Source organism: Scyliorhinus canicula, chromosome 11, assembly GCF_902713615.1.
Source record: "Scyliorhinus canicula chromosome 11, sScyCan1.1, whole genome shotgun sequence".
In the NCBI taxonomy this organism is placed as follows: Eukaryota; Metazoa; Chordata; class Chondrichthyes; order Carcharhiniformes; family Scyliorhinidae; genus Scyliorhinus; species Scyliorhinus canicula.
Genome location: NC_052156.1, coordinates 80635115 through 80654284, shown reverse-complemented (window position 1 = coordinate 80654284; position 19170 = coordinate 80635115). Strand labels below are relative to the sequence as shown.

Here is a 19170-nt window from a genome sequence, read left to right as displayed (position 1 = left end):
GATTGGACAGAATCGTGGATATGGAGATTGGACAGAATCGTGGATATGGAGAGATTGGACGGAATCGTGGATATGGAGAGATTGGAGGGAATCGTGGATATGGAGAGATTGGACAGAATCGTGGATATGGAGAGATTGGACAGAATCGTGGATATGGAGATTGGACAGAATCGTGGATATGGAGAGATTGGACAGAATCGTGGATATGGAGAGATTGGACAGAATCGTGGATATGGAGAGATTGGACAGAATCGTGGATATGGAGATTGGACCGAATCGTGGATATGGAGAGATTGGAGGGAATCGTGGATATGGAGAGATTGGACAGAATCGTGGATATGGAGAGATTGGAGAGAATCGTGGATATGGAGAGATTGGACAGAATCGTGGATATGGAGAGATTGGACAGAATCGTGGATATGGAGAGATTGGAGGGAATCGTGGATATGGAGAGATTGGACAGAATCGTGGATATGGAGAGATTGGACGGAGTCGTGGATATAGAGAGATTGGACAGAATCGTGGATATGGAGAGATTGGACGGAATTGTGGATATGGAGAGATTGGAGGGAATCGTGGATATGGAGAGACTGGAGGGAATCGTGGATATGGAGATTGGACAGAATCGTGGATATGGAGAGATTGGACAGAATCGTGGATATGGAGAGATTGGACGGAGTCATGGATATGGAGAGATTGAACGGAGTCGTGGATATGGAGAGATTGGACAGAATCGTGGATATGGAGAGATTGGAGGGAATCGTGGATATGGAGAGATTGGAGGGAATCGTGGATATGGAGAGATTGGAGGGAATCGAGGATATGGAGAGATTGGACTGAGTCGTGGATATGGAGATTGGACAGAATCGTGGATATGGAGAGAATGGAGGGAATCGTGGATATGGAGAGATTGGACAGAATCGTGGATATGGAGAGATTGGACAGAATCGTGGATATGGAGATTGGACAGAATCGTGGATATGGAGAGATTGGACGGAATCGTGGATATGGAGAGATTGGAGGGAATCGTGGATATGGAGAGATTGGACAGAATCGTGGATATGGAGAGATTGGACAGAATCGTGGATATGGAGATTGGACAGAATCGTGGATATGGAGAGATTGGACAGAATCGTGGATATGGAGAGATTGGACAGAATCGTGGATATGGAGAGATTGGACAGAATCGTGGATATGGAGATTGGACCGAATCGTGGATATGGAGAGATTGGAGGGAATCGTGGATATGGAGAGATTGGACAGAATCGTGGATATGGAGAGATTGGAGGGAATCGTGGATATGGAGAGATTGGACAGAATCGTGGATATGGAGAGATTGGACAGAATCGTGGATATGGAGAGATTGGAGGGAATCGTGGATATGGAGAGATTGGACAGAATCGTGGATATGGAGAGATTGGACGGAGTCGTGGATATAGAGAGATTGGACAGAATCGTGGATATGGAGAGATTGGAGGGAATCGTGGATATGGAGAGATTGGAGGGAATCGTGGATATGGAGAGATTGGAGGGAATCGTGGATATAGAGAGATTGGACAGAATCGTGGATATGGAGAGATTGGACAGAATCGTGGATATGGAGAGATTGGACGGAATCGTGGATATGGAGATTGGACAGAATCGTGGATATGGAGAGATTGGACGGAATCGTGGATATGGAGAGATTGGAGGAATCGTGGATATGGAGAGATTGGACAGAATCGTGGATATGGAGAGATTGGACAGAATCGTGGATATGGAGATTGGACAGAATCGTGGATATGGAGAGATTGGACAGAATCGTGGATATGGAGAGATTGGACAGAATCGTGGATATGGAGAGATTGGACAGAATCGTGGATATGGAGATTGGACCGAATCGTGGATATGGAGAGATTGGAGGGAATCGTGGATATGGAGAGATTGGACAGAATCGTGGATATGGAGAGATTGGAGGGAATCGTGGATATGGAGAGATTGGACAGAATCGTGGATATGGAGAGATTGGACGGAGTCATGGATATGGAGAGATTGAACGGAGTCGTGGATATGGAGAGATTGGACAGAATCGTGGATATGGAGAGATTGGAGGGAATCGTGGATATGGAGAGATTGGAGGGAATCGTGGATATGGAGAGATTGGAGGGAATCGAGGATATGGAGAGATTGGACTGAGTCGTGGATATGGAGATTGGACAGAATCGTGGATATGGAGAGAATGGAGGGAATCGTGGATATGGAGAGATTGGACAGAATCGTGGATATGGAGAGATTGGACAGAATCGTGGATATGGAGATTGGACAGAATCGTGGATATGGAGAGATTGGACGGAATCGTGGATATGGAGAGATTGGAGGGAATCGTGGATATGGAGAGATTGGACAGAATCGTGGATATGGAGAGATTGGACAGAATCGTGGATATGGAGATTGGACAGAATCGTGGATATGGAGAGATTGGACAGAATCGTGGATATGGAGAGATTGGACAGAATCGTGGATATGGAGAGATTGGACAGAATCGTGGATATGGAGATTGGACCGAATCGTGGATATGGAGAGATTGGAGGGAATCGTGGATATGGAGAGATTGGACAGAATCGTGGATATGGAGAGATTGGAGGGAATCGTGGATATGGAGAGATTGGACAGAATCGTGGATATGGAGAGATTGGACAGAATCGTGGATATGGAGAGATTGGAGGGAATCGTGGATATGGAGAGATTGGACAGAATCGTGGATATGGAGAGATTGGACGGAGTCGTGGATATAGAGAGATTGGACAGAATCGTGGATATGGAGAGATTGGACGGAATCGTGGATATGGAGAGATTGGAGGGAATCGTGGATATGGAGAGATTGGAGGGAATCGTGGATATAGAGAGATTGGACAGAATCGTGGATATGGAGAGATTGGAGGGAATCGTGGATATGGAGAGATTGGAGGGAATCGTGGATATGGAGAGATTGGAGGGAATCGTGGATATGGAGAGATTGGACAGAATCGTGGATATGGAGAGATTGGACAGAATCGTGGATATGGAGAGATTGGACAGAATCGTGGATATGGAGAGATTGGACAGAATCGTGGATATGGAGATTGGACAGAACCGTGGATATGGAGAGATTGGACGGAATCGTGGATATGGAGATTGGACGGAATCGTGGATATGGAGAGATTGGAGGGAATCGTGGATATGGAGATTGGACAGAATCGTGGATATGGAGATTGGACAGAATCGTGGATATGGAGAGATTGGAGGGAATCGTGGATATGGAGAGATTGGACAGAATCGTGGATATGGAGATTGGACGGAATCGTGGATATGGAGAGATTGGACGGAATCGTGGATATGGAGAGATTGGAGGGAATCGTGGATATAGAGAGATTGGACAGAATCGTGGATATGGAGAGATTGGAGGGAATCGTGGATATGGAGAGATTGGACAGAATCGTGGATATGGAGAGATTGGACGGAGTCGTGGATATAGAGAGATTGGACAGAATCGTGGATATGGAGAGATTGGACGGAATCGTGGATATGGAGAGATTGGAGGGAATCGTGGATATGGAGAGATTGGAGGGAATCGTGGATATAGAGAGATTGGACAGAATCGTGGATATGGAGAGATTGGAGGGAATCGTGGATATGGAGAGATTGGAGGGAATCGTGGATATGGAGAGATTGGAGGGAATCGTGGATATGGAGAGATTGGACAGAATCGTGGATATGGAGAGATTGGACAGAATCGTGGATATGGAGACATTGGAGGGAATCGTGGATATGGAGAGATTGGACGGTGTCGTGGATATGGAGAGATTGGAGGGAATCGTGGATATGGAGAGATTGGACAGAATCGTGGATATGGAGAGATTGGACGGTGTCGTGGATATGGAGAGATTGGAGGGAATCGTGGATATGGAGATTGGACAGAATCGTGGATATGGAGAGATTGGACAGAATCGTGGATATGGAGAGATTGGACGGAATCGTGGATATGGAGAGATTGGAGGGAATCGTGGATATGGAGAGATTGGACAGAATCGTGGATATGGAGAGATGGGATGGAATCGTGGATATGGAGAGATTGGACAGAATCGTGGATATGGAGAGATTGGACAGAATCGTGGATATGGAGAGATTGGACATAATCGTGGATATGGAGAGATTGGACGGAATGGTGGATATGGAGAGATTGGACGGAATCGTGGATATGGAGAGGTTGGATGGAATTGCGGCCCTGTAGCAATGAGACCGGGCTGTTAACTCAAAAGTCCAATGATTTTGGCAGGACCGGAAAATTCCGGACAATGTTTTCTCTTGTGGAGAAGAGCATAGCCAGAGACCATCTAAATGAAAGATGTGCAGGTTAGGTGGACTGGCCCTGCTAAATTGCCCCTTAGTTTTTAAAGATGTGCAGGTTCATTGAATCATGGAATCCCTACCGTGCAGAAGGTGGTTATTCGGCCCATCCAGTTTGCACCGACCCTCTGAAAGAGCACCCAAACCAAGGCTCTCTCCCACTCACCCAGCCCTATCCCCCATAACCTAAACTGCACATCCCTGGACACATACGGTCAATTTAGCGTGGCCAATCCACCTAACCTGCATCTTTGGACTGTGGGAGGAAATCAGAGCATCCGGAAGAAACCCACGCAGACATGGGGAGAGCGTGCAGACTCCGCACAGACAGTCACCCAAGGCCCAAATTGAATCCAGATCCCTGGTTCTGTGAGGCAGCGGTGCTAACCACTGTGCCACTCTGCTGCCCCACACAGGTTAGGTTAACCAAGGTAAATACAATCAGGACCAAGGAAGAGAAAGATCTATTAATGGGGCTGGGTGAAGAACAGTGGGAGGAGGTTTAGCTCGAGCATAAACACTAACATGGACCAGTGGAGCCAAATGACCTGTTTCTGTGTTGTAAATACTTTGTAGTCCATGTGGTGTAGGAACACCCTCAGTGCTGTTAGGAAGGGAGTGCCAGGATTTTGATCTCGTGACAGTGAAGGAATGATGAAAAAGTCACCAAGTAATCCAATAGGGAATTCAGAAGGAATTTTTTCACCCAGAGAGCGATAAGAATCTGAAACTTGCTGCCACAGGGGGTGGTTGAACCATTAGATGCATTTAAGGGATGCTAGACATATGAGTGAGAAGGGAATGGAGGATCACGATGGACTTAGATGAGGAAAGATGGGAGGAGGCTTTGTGTAGAGCATAAACACCGACATGAAATGGTTGGACCCAACAACCTATTTCTGTGCCGTCTTTCCTAAGAACGTGTTTTGCTGCATTTTTAGCTAAATGTTGGTGAACTGATGAAGGCCGGCTGCTTGTAGGGTACCACTTCCATAACTCAGAACTGTTTATTTGTGTATTTCTGAACTTGAAGAGACAGCCAGGTTAATCACACTCCTGTCTCTGAGTCGGGAGCTCACTTGCAATCCTCCCCTCTCTCCCTGACAGGGTTTAACCACACCAGTGACTCAGCAGTAGATCTCCTAGGCAACCGTTAATTTGCACATTGGACAGACGGTCAGCGGCCAGGCAACCACGAAGGAGGGATAAGGTCTGATGGTCCCACAGTTGAGCTTGATCCAGGCATCATCCAGCATACACTGGGGGCATTGGTTGGCCATCAGGAGAGCAAGGCCTGCCAGATGCCCCCAATGCCCTCCCACATCTGCCAATCTTTCTTCCATTTACGTACAGAGGGTGGCTCTTCTCTCACACCAACTGAAGTAACTCTCACCAAATATTACGTGCCACCTCTTGCACATCCTCTATTTCCTTACCAAAAACCACCCCCATGCCCCCACTGTTGGTGGTTGTACCTTCAGGGGTCTATGCTCTGGAATTCCCTCACTAAAACTTGTCGTCTCTCTAACTCTCTCTCCTTCTTAAACATATCTCTTTGGCCAAATGTTTTGTCATCTGTTATAATATCTCGTTATGTGTCAAATTGTGTTTCAATACGCTCCTGTGAAGTGCCTTGGGAGGTTGAACAACATTAGGGCAGCAGGGTAGCATGGTGGTTAGCATAAATGCTTCACAGCTCCAGGGTCCCAGGTTCGATTCCCGGCTGGGTCACTGTCTGTGTGGAGTCTGCACGTCCTCCCCCTGTGTGCGTAGGTTTCCTCCGGGTGCTCCGGTTTCCTCCCACAGTCCAAAGATGTACGGGTTAGGTGGATTGGTCCATGCTAAATTGCCCGTAGTGTAGGGGGGGGGTTGTTGGGTTGCGGGTGTGGGGTGGATACGTGGGTTTGAGTGGGGTGATCATGGCTCGGCACAACATTGAGGGCCGAAGGGCCTGTTCTGTGCTGTACTGTTCTATGTTCTATTAAAGTAGCTATACAAATCCAAGTTGTTGTTGGGCTAGGTTAGGCACTAGGTAAAGCTCCCTCTGCATTGCCCCAGTATATCTTAATTCCCTCAAGCAGACAGCATTTTTATTTGTTACAGTGCTGTGACCGTCCCTTGAAGAAGATGATGCTCCTTCAGAATGGGTTTACAATTGTTCAGGTTCCACAATAAAATGGTTAAAAATAATGTGGAAATACTTCACTGAAACTTTCCAATGGATTTACTTGTAGTCCGTCCCAAAGAGCATTTTGAAAGGGTAACAGTGGGATTCTCAGCAGAGAGTGGCAATCACAGAACATTACCCCGCTACATGCCCACAATCACCTCAGACATGCTTCGCACCACCTGTTAGGGGTCGCAACCTTTAATACCTTTATTTAATTTAGACTAGGCTTTACCTGCAACTGAGGATGCTGGGAGAGGTGCAGGGTTGATAGAGTCATCGTAATCTTGGGGTCCAGTGGCACTGAATCAAAAATACAAGAATCGATTAGTGTGAATTGAAGATTACTGCACTGTCAACGTCACATGTATAATCAGCTCCATTTGGACATACTGAGGACAGCCAATTCAAACCATTTTATGCCAGGTATCACCTACCATCTATCAAAACTGAATTCTCACGGGGATCTTAAAGGAGCGAAAAGGTAATTTAATTTATGTAGTGCCTTTCATGAGCACAGGATATCCCAAAAGCACTTTACTGTTGTACCGTAGGAAAGGCAGCAGCAAATCTTTACACAGCGAGATCCCATAGAGATGAACTCGCTGATCAGATAATATGTTTATGGAAACAAATTACTGTGGATGCTGGAATATTGAACAAAAACGTACTGGACGATCTCAGCAGGTCTGACAGCATCTGTGGAGAGAAAAGGGAGCTGAAGTTTTGAGTCTGGATGACTATTTGCCAAAACTGAAAATAGGGTCAGATTTATATTGTGGTGGGGGCGGGGGGAGGGGGGGGGGGGGAGCGGTGGGGCAGGATAGGGGCCAGTGATAGGTGGAGACAAAGAAGTAGAGGACAGAAAGACAAAAGGAATGTAAATGGAGGTGATTAAGTCTAAGAAGGGTGCTGATAGTGGCACATAAAGGGATTAGAATGTGTTAATGGCAGAACAAAGGTAAGAAGCGTATCAAAGGGTAACTCAGAATAGGGAACAGATGGCCCAAGTGGGGGAGGCTACGTGGGGAGGGGGGGCGGAAATGGTGAGGGAAAGACAGATCGATGGGAGAAATGAAAATACATTGATAGAAATAAAAATGGGGTGATGGCGATGGAGAGAATTCACAATCTGAAGTTATTAAATTCAATGTTAAATCCAGAAGGCTGTAACATGCCAAATTGGAAGATGAGGTGCTGTTCCTCCAGTTTGTGCTGGGCTTCACTGGAACATTGCAGCAGGTCAAGGATGGACATGAGAGCAGGACGGTGAGTTGAAATAGCAAGCGGGCTTCCGGTTGCGGCTATGACTAGCTGAGCCGCACATTTGGAAGCTCCTGCGACAAAGGTGTTTTCGGGCCAATTGGAGGGCCCCAACGGTGCTGAAAAGACGAATCCCGGTGGGGGAAGGTCCCCTGAGGAGAACTAGACCGATTTTATGGTCGGTACTCGGAGTGGAGCGGCAAGAAAAGTGGCAGCAGCTCCCCAAAAAAAGCGGGGGAAGAAAATCAAAATGGCGGCCGGCGGCGCTCCGGAGGGATGGAGGAAATGGGCGGAGGAGCAGCAGGCCGCTCTCCTCCGTTTTTTCACGGAGCTGAAAGTGGAGCTCTTAGAGTCCATGAACGCGACGACCACCAGGTTGGTGGGAGCCCAGGCGACCCAAGAGGCGTCGATCAGAGAGCTGCAGCAGGAGATGACCGCGAGGGAGGTGGAGGCCACGGTCCTCGGGGCAAAGGTGGAGGTGCACGAGGCACTCCACCTGAAGTGGCAGAGCCGTTTCGAGGAGCTGGACACTCGGATGAGGAGGAAAAATTTGAGGATCCTGGGCCTAGAAGAAGGCCTGGAGGGGTCGGATCTCCCGAGATATGTTGCGGAGATGCTGAGCTCCCTGATGGGGGAAGGGGCCGGTCCTGCGCCCCTGGAGCTGGAAGAGGCATACCGGGTCATGGCCAGGAGGCCTAGGGCAAACGAGCCCCCGAGGGCGGTGCTGGTGCGGTTCCAGCGGCTATGTGATCGGGAGAAAGTCCTGAGGTGGGCAAAAAGGGAGAAAAGCAGTAAGTGGCAGAACTCGACGGTAAGGGTGTACCAGGACTGGAGTGCGGAGGTGGCAAAGCGGCGGGCCCGGTTCAACCGGACGAAGGCGGTGCTACACGCGAAGAGGATCAAATTTGGAATGCTGCAGCTGGCGCGCTTGTGGGTCACCTACAAGGACCAACATCATTATTTTGAGTCCCCGGAGGAGGCCTGGACCTTTGTACAAGAAGAAAAGCTGGACATGAACTAAAACCTGGGAGCCACCGGCGGTCGTAGCTGCCTGGGTACTCTTGATTGAGCAAGTGGCCCTTATCTTTTCAGGCCAGGTCGGAGCTGGGTAACAGTTTCTTGGATTGCTTGGCTTTTCTTGAACGTTTGACTATTTGAATATCTTGAAGGTTTCGAGTTGTTTGGTGTTTCTGTATATTTGAACTGTTGAAATTTCTATTGCGGGTCGTTTTCTTCTTATGGTGTGTTTCTTCCCGTTTCCAACTTCCCTTAGTCATTTACCCTTTTTACCCCTTTTTCTTCGGGTGTTTGGTCCCCTTTTTTTTTTGTTTTTTCTTCCCTCTCTGGTTATGGTTATCTGTGGTTATTTATACTGTCTGATGGAGGGTGATGGTTAAGCACATTGTTAGTTGATAGCTATTTAAGTATTTTGTTATTTAAGTATGTAGTTAAGTATTTATGTATTTAGTTGCCATTGGGTATTTATATTGTTAAGTTGGGAAGACGGGACGGGGGGGAGTGGGTTGATCATGCGGGTTTATCTCTGGGGTTTTAAGGGGATCCTTCACGGGCGTGGATGGGGATGGGGGGGAGGGGAAGATGGCGGGGCGGGGTGTGGCCGGGCGAAAGCGCGGGCTTTCCTCTGTTTTTCCCGCGCGCGGGATGGAGGAGAGAGGAGGGGAGAAGAGTGGGGCGTGGCCAGTAATGGCGGCCTTTCCCGCGCTGGAGCGGGGTCAGAGTGGAATGGCGGGGGGGGAGGTCCCTCCCCCCCCTTGAACCGGGAGGAGTCGGAGTGTGGCAGGAGCAGCCGGGTCAGCGGAGATCAGCTGACTCTCGGGAGTACGATGTTGGGCACATCGCGGCTAGGAGGGGTCCTAGCCAGGGGGGGGGGGGGGGGGGGGGGGGGGAGAGGGGGGGGGGGGAGGGAGTGTTAGGGGGAGATACCGGGTTGCTGCTGGAAAGACCAGGGACGAGAAGGGGAGAGCTGGGGGGGGGGGGCATCGCTATGGGAAACGGGTCAGAAAGGGAGGGATGACCCGGGGCGAGCAAGGGACAGAACATGGCTAATCGACAGGGAGCAGGGACGGGTCGCCCAGCGATCCGATTGATTACGTGGAATGTAAGGGGGCTGAATGGGCCGGTTAAAAGATCAAGGGTCTTCTCGCACCTGAAGGGACTGAAGGCTGATGTAGCGATGTTGCAGGAGACTCACTTGAGGGTAGCAGATCAGGTCCGCCTGAGAAGGGGGTGGGTGGGACAGGTGTTCCACTCAGGCTTGGATGTCAAGAACCGGGGGGGTGGCGATTCTGGTGGGAAAGAGGGTGTCGTTCGTGGCGGCAGAAGTGGTGGCAGACAAGGAGGGCAGGTATGTGATGGTGAGGGGTAGGTTGCAGGGAGAGAATGTGGTGCTGGTGAATGTGTATGCCCCGAATTGGGACGACGCGGGCTTTATGAGGCGCCTGCTGGGCCTCATCCCGGGACTGGAGGCAGGGGGCCTGATCATGGGAGGGGACTTTAATACGGTGTTGGACCCTGGGCTGGATAGATCGAGTTCCAGGACGAATAGGAGGCCGGCAGCGGCAGAGGTGTTAAGGGGGTTTATGGAGCAGATGGGAGGGGTAGACCCATGGAGATTTGGTAGGCCTAGGGCGAGGGAGTATTCTTTTTTCTCCCACGTCCACAGGGTGTACTCCAGGATAGACTTTTTCGTATTGAACAGGGGGCTGATACCGAGAGTGCAGGACACGGAGTACTCGGCCATTGCGATATCGGACCATGCACCGCATTGGGTGGACGTGGAATTGGGGGAGGCGCGGGATCAGCGCCCGTTGTGGCGCCTGGATGTGGGGCTGTTGGCGGACGAAGAGGTGTGCAGAAGGGTTAGAACGGGCATTGAGAACTATCTGGGTACGAACGACACGGGTGAGGTGCAGGTGGGGACGGTCTGGGAGGCCCTGAAAGCAGTGATTAGAGGAGAGCTGATCTCCATAAGGGCACACAGAGAGAGGAAGGAGAGGCAGGAAAGGGAGAGGCTGGTGGGGGAACTCCTAGAAGTAGATAGGAAATATGCGGCGGCACCAGAGGAGGGGCTATTAAGGGAGCGGCGTAGCTTGCAGGCCAGGTTCGACCTACTGACCACTAGGAAGGCGGAAATGCAGTGGAGAAGGGCGCAGGGTGCGGCGTATGAGTACGGGGAAAAGGCGAGCAGGATGCTGGCACACCAGCTTCGTAAGCGAGATGCAGCCAGAGAGATTGGGGGAGTGAGAGAGAGGGGTGAGGACGTAGTGCAGAAGGGGCAAGAGGTGAATAGGGTCTTCAGGGACTTCTACAGGGAATTGTATAGGTCTGAACCGCCGAAGAGGAGAGGGGGAATGGAGAACTTTCTCGACAAATTGAGGTTCCCAAAGGTACAGGGGGAGCTGGTAGAAGGGTTGGGGGCGCCGATAGAGCTGCAGGAGCTAATTAAAGGGATAGGCCAGATGCAGGCGGGGAAGGCGCCGGGGCCGGATGGGTTCCCGGTGGAGTTTTACAGGAAATTTGTGGACTTGGTGGGCCCAGTGCTGGTGAGAGCCTTTAATGAGGCGCGCGAGGGGGGGGTTTTGCCCCCAACAATGTCGCAGGCCCTGATCTCCTTGATTTTGAAGCGGGACAAGGACCCGGTCCAGTGCGGGTCCTACAGGCCTATCTCCCTCTTAAATGTAGATGCCAAGCTGTTAGCAAAGGTCCTGGCAACCAGGATAGAGGATTGTGTGCCAGGGGTAATACATGAAGACCAGACGGGGTTCGTGAAGGGACGCCAACTTAACACAAATGTCCGGAGATTGTTAAACGTGATCATGATGCCGGCAGTGGAGGGGGAGGCGGAGATAGTGGTAGCGCTAGACGCGGAGAAGGCATTCGATAGGGTGGAGTGGGAATACTTGTGGGAGACGTTGGAAAGGTTTGGGTTTGGGGAGGGATTTATCAAGTGGGTAAAGCTGCTCTATTCGGCCCCGATGGCGAGTGTGGTAACAAACGGGAGGAGGTCAGAATATTTTGGGCTCCATCGAGGTACTAGGCAGGGATGTCCCCTATCCCCCTTACTCTTTGCATTAGCGATTGAACCGCTAGCGATGGCACTGAGGGGTTCAGGGGGGTGGAGGGGACTGACAAGGGGAGGGGAGGAGCATCGGGTCTCGCTCTATGCGGATGACCTGTTGCTGTATGTGGCAGACCCGGAGGGGGGAATGCCGGAGGTTATGGAAATACTAGCGGAGTTCGGGGACTTTTCGGGATATAAATTAAATCTGGGGAAAAGTGAGGTCTTTGTAATACACTCGGGAGACCAGGGGGAGGGAATTGGGAGGCTCCCCTTCAAAAGAGCAGTAAAAAGTTTCAGGTACTTGGGGGTGCAGGTGGCAAAGAACTGGGGGACCCTCCACAAGCTGAACTTCTCTAGGCTGGTGGAACAGATGGAGGAGGAGTTTAAGAGGTGGGACATGGTGCCGCTGTCGCTGGCAGGGAGGGTGCAGTCAGTTAAAATGACGGTCCTCCCGAGGTTTTTGTTCCAGTGTCTGCCCATCTTCCTCCCTAGGGCCTTTTTCAAGAAGGTAACGAGTAGTATCATGGGGTACGTGTGGGCACATGGCACCCCTAGAGTTAGAAGGGTCTTTTTGGAGCGGAGTAGGGATAGTGGAGGGCTGGCGTTACCCAATCTTTCAGGATATTACTGGGCGGCAAATGCATCGATGGTACGAAAGTGGATGATGGAAGGGGAGGGGGCAGCCTGGAAGCGTATGGAGAGGGCGTCCTGTGGCAACATAAGCTTAGGGGCACTGGTAACGGCACCATGGCCGCTCCCTCCCACGAGGTATACCACGAGCCCGGTGGTGGCGGCCACCCTCAAGATCTGAGGGCAGTGGAGGCGACACAGGGGGGAAGTGGGGGGTTTGATAAGGGCACCACTAAGAGGGAACCACAGATTTGCACCGGGAAATACAGGAGGGGGATTTCTGAGCTGGCAGAGGGTGGGCATTAGGCAACTGAAGGACTTGTTTATAGAGGGGAGGTTTGCGAGCTTGGGAGAGCTGGAGGAGAAATTCGGGCTCCCCCCGGGGAACACGTTCAGGTACCTCCAAGTGAAGGCATTTGCCAGACGACAGGTAGAGGGGTTTCCCGTGCTTCCCGACAGGGGGGGCGAGTGATAGGGTGCTATCAGGGGTCTGGGTCGGGGAGGGGAAGATCTCGGACATTTATAAGATTATGCAGGAGGTGGAGGAGGTACCAGTAGTGGAGTTGAAAGACAAGTGGGAGGTAGAGCTGGGGGAACAGATAGAGGATGGGACATGGGCAGACGCCCTAGAGAGAGTCAACTCGTCGTCGTCATGTGCGAGACTGAGTCTCATTCAATTTAAGGTACATAGAGCCCACATGACGGGGACAAGGATGAGTCGGTTTTTCGGGGGTGAGGACAGGTGTGTCAGATGTTCGGGAAGCCCTGCGAATCATGCACACATGTTTTGGGCATGTCCGGCACTGGAGGAGTTCTGGAAGGGGGTGGCAGGGACGGTGTCGAGAGTGGTGGGGTCCAGGGTCAAGCCAGGATGGGGACTTGCGATTTTCGGGGTTGGGGTGGAGCCGGGGGTACAGGAGGCGAGGGAGGCTGGAATAGTAGCTTTTGCGTCCTTGGTGGCTCGGAGGAGGATCTTGATTCAGTGGAGGGACGCAAGGCCTCCAAGTGTTAACACCTGGTTAAACGACATGGCAAACTTCATCCAATTGGAAAGAATCAAATTCGCCCTGAGAGGGTCGGTGCAGGGGTTTTTCAGGCGATGGCAACCCTTCCTGGACCTCTTAGATCAGAGATAGAAACTGAGGTCGTGACAGCGGCAACCCGGGAGGGGAGGGGAGGGCGGGAGGGAGGGGGGGGGGGGGGGGGGGGGGGGGGGGGGGGGGGGGGGGGGGGATAGCAACGAAGGAAACATGGTATCGGTGGTGTCACGGGCAAGGCCTGCCCGAGGACACTGCCAGAAATGACAAGATGGTCGGGCGGCCGGTTCGTCGGCGGGGGGGGGGAGGCGGGGGGGGCGCGCGGGTAGGGGGTGGGGGGGATTCTTGTTAAGTAGGGGGGATTGACTTTGTTTTGATATAATTCAAATGTAGGGGGGGTTAAAATGTTTGTACTCTGAAAAATTTCTTCAATAAAAAGTATTTAAAAAAAAAAAAGAAATAGAAAGCGACAGGCAGATGGTCAGGTCCTGCTTGCAGACGGACCGAAGGTGTTCTGCAAAGGGGTCACCCAGTCTGCGTTTAGTCTGTCCAATATACAGTAGATCTCATTGAGAGCAACAAATGCAGTAAACCAAATTGATGGAGGTGCCTCACTTGAAACGGTTGTTCAGACCTTTGGATGGTGAGTAGGGCGGAGCTGTTACACCGTCTGCGATTGCATGGGAAGGTGGCGTGGGAAGAGGGGGAGTGTTGGGGGTGATAGAGGAGTGCACCAGGGTACCCCGGAGGGATACGGAATGCTGACAGGGGGATGTGATTGTGGTGGCATCATGTTGGAGTTGTCAGAATGGGCAAAGGATGATTCTTTGAATGCGGAGGCTGGTGAGGTGAAAAATGAGGACAGGTTCTGGGAGGGAGGGGATGGGGTGAGTGCAGAGGTGTGGGAGACGGGTGATGATTATCCAGTATTTTCTGTTTTTGTTTCAGATTCCAGCATCCACAGTAATTTGTGTTTATCTTCGAGAGAACTCAAAAATCTTTTTATGGACAAAAAAAATAAATCCTTCTTCATAGAATTTACAGTGCAGAAGGAGGCCATTCGGCCCATCGAGTCTGCACCAGCTCTTGGAAAGAGCACCCGACCCAAGGTCAACATCTCCACCCTATCCCCATAACCCAGTAACCCCACCCAACACTAAGGGCAATTTTGGACACTAAGGGCAATTTATCATGGCCAATCCACCTAACCTGCACATCTTTGGACTGTGGGAGGAAACCGGAGCACCCGGAGGAAACCCACGCACACACGGGGAGAATGTGCAGACTCTGCACAGACAGTGACCCAACCCGGAATCGAACCTGGGACCCTGGAGCTGTGAAGCAATTGTGCTATCCACAATGCTACCGTGCTGCCCTCTGTGGGGACTGAGGGCATGACTGCAGTACCAAATAGGTGCTTTGCATTCTGGAGTAAGCAGCTGGAGTAAGCAGAGTAGGAAATTCCAGATGTTCTGGTTTTTCGGGACTGTTTCGGCAGTGGCGTGGCCATCGGTCACAGCCCTTGTTACAGGGAGAGGGCGGTGGAAGCTGTGTGGATCGGGGGGCAGAATTATAGGAGGCTATATGTATTCATGTGTGGAGCGATCTGCCAGGGCTGTAAGCAGAATACCCTGCACTGTACCTCGGTACACATGACAATAAATAAATCAAATCAATCCTGGTTGGAGGTATTCCCAGTGGATTTGATACAGGCACCATCCATCTTCAGGAGTGCCCCGCCGTCCCATAAGCAGAGAGACTCTACTTTCCAATTTGATAATCATTGACTGTTAAGCAAACAACCAATCTCTCTCCCCCCCCCCCCCCCCCCCCCATTGTGTGCAATAGCCAATAAACATGGGGGTTAAAGAAAACCGAGAGAAAGCGGACCACCACCATGTTTTCATGCCCCTCTGAATTTCCCCACTGATTGGCTTTGAGTTGCTGCAGATTCCCCCAGTGGCTCAGCTCGGGATACACCAGGGTTTCACACACTGTAACAAAGTGAAGCCTGGAAGACGGTCACTGCACCGAGGTTACCTGCGGCTCTGTGCAGGGCCCATTGAAGGCAATTAAATAAAGAACTGCGGTGGAAGAACCGCCCCACAGTCCCAGTAAACCTGGGAGCCCGGCAATCGCAACCTGGCAATCGCCGTTTAACAGCACTGGCGACAGAAACATGTGCAAGAATTTACTGTAAAATTGTAGTCGCTGTTCTAGTCAACACCGGGGGGGGGGGGGGGGGTTGCTGAAGCTGCACCCAGAAAGTTGCTGACGATTGAAGTTCTTACCTGAGCAGTGCTTGTTTTTCCATAGTTTTGGGGGGGTGACAGGTCAGTGTCTGTATCCAGCGATGTCCCAAATCTCCCGGCTGGATCACTTTCACTCTCTGTGGTCACTCAGGATGAGTCAGTTTCGTTTCCTGCTTTTATCGACACTTTTTCCGCCTTTGTTTTGATCCCTCCTTCCTTTCTGTGAGGCAGCCTCTCAGAATGGGAGTTGCACATTCAGGGGGAGGAGGAGGCTCACACACTCAGTGCAGTGCCTGGTCAGAGCCCTACCAGAACAGGGGCCGTGACTATTTATCAGTAAACCCACATGACCGACTCTGATATTCAAATCTTTAGTTTCTTAAATGTTGAACAGTTCAAGGCCAGCCTTCCCACCGTGTTACCCCCCACTGTGGCCCACCTGGGCAGTTTGGCTGAGGTAGTTGTGGCATTGCACCTACAGCCTGACCAAACCCTTGGCAGATAACTGCACGCGGGCAGAGATTTTGATAGGAATGGGAGGTAGAAGAGTGGTTAGCACTGCTGCCTCACGGCGCCAGGGACCCGGGTTCAATTTCGGCCTCGAGTGACAGCTGTGTGGGGTTTTTATGTTCTCCCCGTGTCTGCGTGGGTTTCCTCTGGGTGCACTGGTGACCTCCCACAGTCCCAGAGGTGCAGGTTAGGTGGGGTTACGGGGTTGGAGGGAGGGAGGGTGCTGTTGGTGGGGTCGGTGCAGACTCGATGGGACGAATGGGCTCCTGCGCTAGGGATTCGATGGATTCTGAGAAACCTCTTGCTCCAGGAGCCTGTTCCATCATTCAGTGAGATATTGACGAACCTGAGGAGGACCCCACCCCCCAACCCCCACCCTCTCACTTGGCCCGGTGTACTGAAAATGGTGAGTAATGACTTCCCAGCCAGTTCCTGGGGTTTCCATGCCAGTGCTACTCATCCACCGGGCACACAGAATGCCTGCCTGAGTCAGGAGAGAGACCCCTTTCAAAAGTCAGCTGGAGTTTTATGTCTTATGTTTACCATTTTAAGACACCAGTGAGCACAGCCTTGGTTATGCACATTCCTTCCATTATAAGCTGAAGCTGGTTTCGCACAGTGGGATAAATAGCTGGCTTGTAATGAAAAACAAGGCCAGCAGCACGGGTTCAATTCCCGTACCGGCCTCCCCGAATAGGCGCCGGAATGTGGCGACTATGGGCTTTTCACAGTAACTTCATTGAAGCCTACTTGTGACTAAGCTATTATTATATTATAAGAGGAGCTATCAGGTAAGTAAGCCTGTCTCTTCCCCCCCCCCCCCCCCCCCCTTCTCGGAACTAGCCTGGGCTCTTGACAATAAAGGTCCCCCACACCTTGAGATCTAACCCCTCACCCCCAACCAACAGACCTCCCTTGTTGTAGCCTGGGGGTGGCGGTGCAATATCAGGACAATATTGAGGCTGGCAGTCTGAAGGCCAGTGGACTGTCCTGGGTTGCTCGCCTTCCTGACAGCAGACCAGATACTAATGAAACCCAGCCGCATGGGTTTCCTCTGGGTGCTCCAGTTTCATCCCACAATCCAAAGATGTGGATTGGCCATGCTTAATTACCCCTAAGTGTCCAAAGGTTAGGTGGGGATGAGTCTATGTAGGGTGGTTTTTCAAATGGTGTGTGCAGACTCAATGGGTTGAATAGCCTCTGCACTGTAGGGATTCTATGAAGCTCAGTGGGCTGAAACTTCCTTGGCAGAGAAAATCATTGGTGGGAGTGTGGGGTGAGATGGGGCGGGGTTGGGGGAGGCGGGGGGGGGGCCTGGGGAGAGCGTTCAAGGTGACTTTTGTAGTAGGGAGAAATTTGCATCTCACATGAAGCAGGAGTCAAAAAATGGCAATCAGAAGCGAGAATTAGTAAGACTGCCTTTTTTCACCTCCAGAACATTGCTTGACTTCACCCCTGTCTCAGTTATTCCATAACTGAAACCCTCATCCAGGCCTTTGCTACCTCTGGACTTGACTATCCTAACACACTGCTGGCTGCTCTTCCACATTCCACGCTCTGAACCTAAGGCCATCCAAAACTCTCCTATCCTTGATTTAACTCGCAACAAATTCTCCCGTTTCATCCCTGTGCCCGCTGGCTGATCTCAATTTTAACATTCTAACCCTTGTTTTTAAATCCCTCCATAGCTTTGCCCCTTCCTAATTTGATAATCTCCTCCAGCCCAGATAATCACACTCCTTTCATTCTGGCCGCTTGCGCATTCCTTGTTATAACTTCTCCACCATTCAATTGTCTGGACCTCAGAGCTCTGGAAATTCCATCCTACTCCTCTCTGCCTTACTTTCCTCTTTTTACAACAGTTCTGAAAGTAAACCTCTGACCAAGATTTTGATCATCTGACTTTACATCTCCCAATTTGGCTTGGTGTCATACTTTGTTTTGTGATGCTCCTGTGAAGCATCCTGGGACATTACATTGTGTGAAAGACACTGGGGGCTGGATTCTCAGCCCCGACCCACCGATTCTCCGTTTCGCCGGTTGGTCAATGGGATTTCCTATTGTGGGGCAGCCTCACGCCGTCGGGAAACCCCCGGGCGCTGGCAAAACGGTGAATCCCGCCGGCGGAGAATCCCGCCCTGGGTGTTGAGTGAGGCGAGAAACCCGGCTTGCTGCTCACTGACTGCACAGTCAGATTTTCTTACCAGATAATCCAGCACTCTGTGCAGACAAAATCTGCAGACGTGGTCCACGCCATCACATTGCCAGGGCAGGGCCAGCAAAACGTGGCAGCCAGCAGACGGGAACCCCGAGACAGTAGCAAAGACATGAATCTGTCCTCCCACCATGCACAACGTGACTGCCCCCCCCCCCTCTATGGATGGGGGGCCCCACCCAAGGACATGGGGAACCCCTGTAGCCACCTGGGTTGGCCACTTTCTCACACAAAATGGAAGAACGCAAAGATTTCAGGGTAAAATGGACATTGGCAAAGAAACCAGCAGTCTGCAGAATCCCCTGTATTCTAGCTGCCACAGAAACCCGACAGAATTGTAACTAACAAGCTGCGCATATTAATGAAGTGATTTACAGTGATTCCCGGGCACAATGGACACAACAGTTAAACATTCTATGGAAGGCCAGACATTCCGGCGCCAGGAGCGTCTAAGACAAAGGACACCAATAAGGTGTAAGGAACCGCCCGGTGATCGAGGGACAGCCCCCATTATTGGGGAAATTCAAATCAATCGATTGGGAAGAGACCCAATCGATTGCAGGTTTATAGAGGGTCCGTCCTGAAGGATACGAAGCCCCTGGGACCTATAAAAGTCAGGTCCCAGAACTGATTCGCTCTCTTAGCCGGCC

General features: G+C 51.1%; 1 protein-coding gene across 1 annotated transcript in view; it reads right to left on the bottom strand.

The window, feature by feature from the left end:
• Window positions 1-16038, bottom strand: part of LOC119973153 (protein SSUH2 homolog) — a 71410-nt gene extending 55372 nt beyond the window's left edge. Inside the window, exons 1-2 of the mRNA XM_038810769.1 lie at window positions 15835-16038; window positions 6768-6835 (exon numbers count right to left, since the gene is read on the bottom strand). Of these exons, the coding sequence (XP_038666697.1) occupies window positions 6768-6835; window positions 15835-15857 (91 nt within the window). The 5' untranslated portion in view covers window positions 15858-16038. The remainder of the gene's footprint in view (window positions 1-6767; window positions 6836-15834) is intronic.
• Between the last annotated feature and the right edge of the window lie 3132 nt (window positions 16039-19170).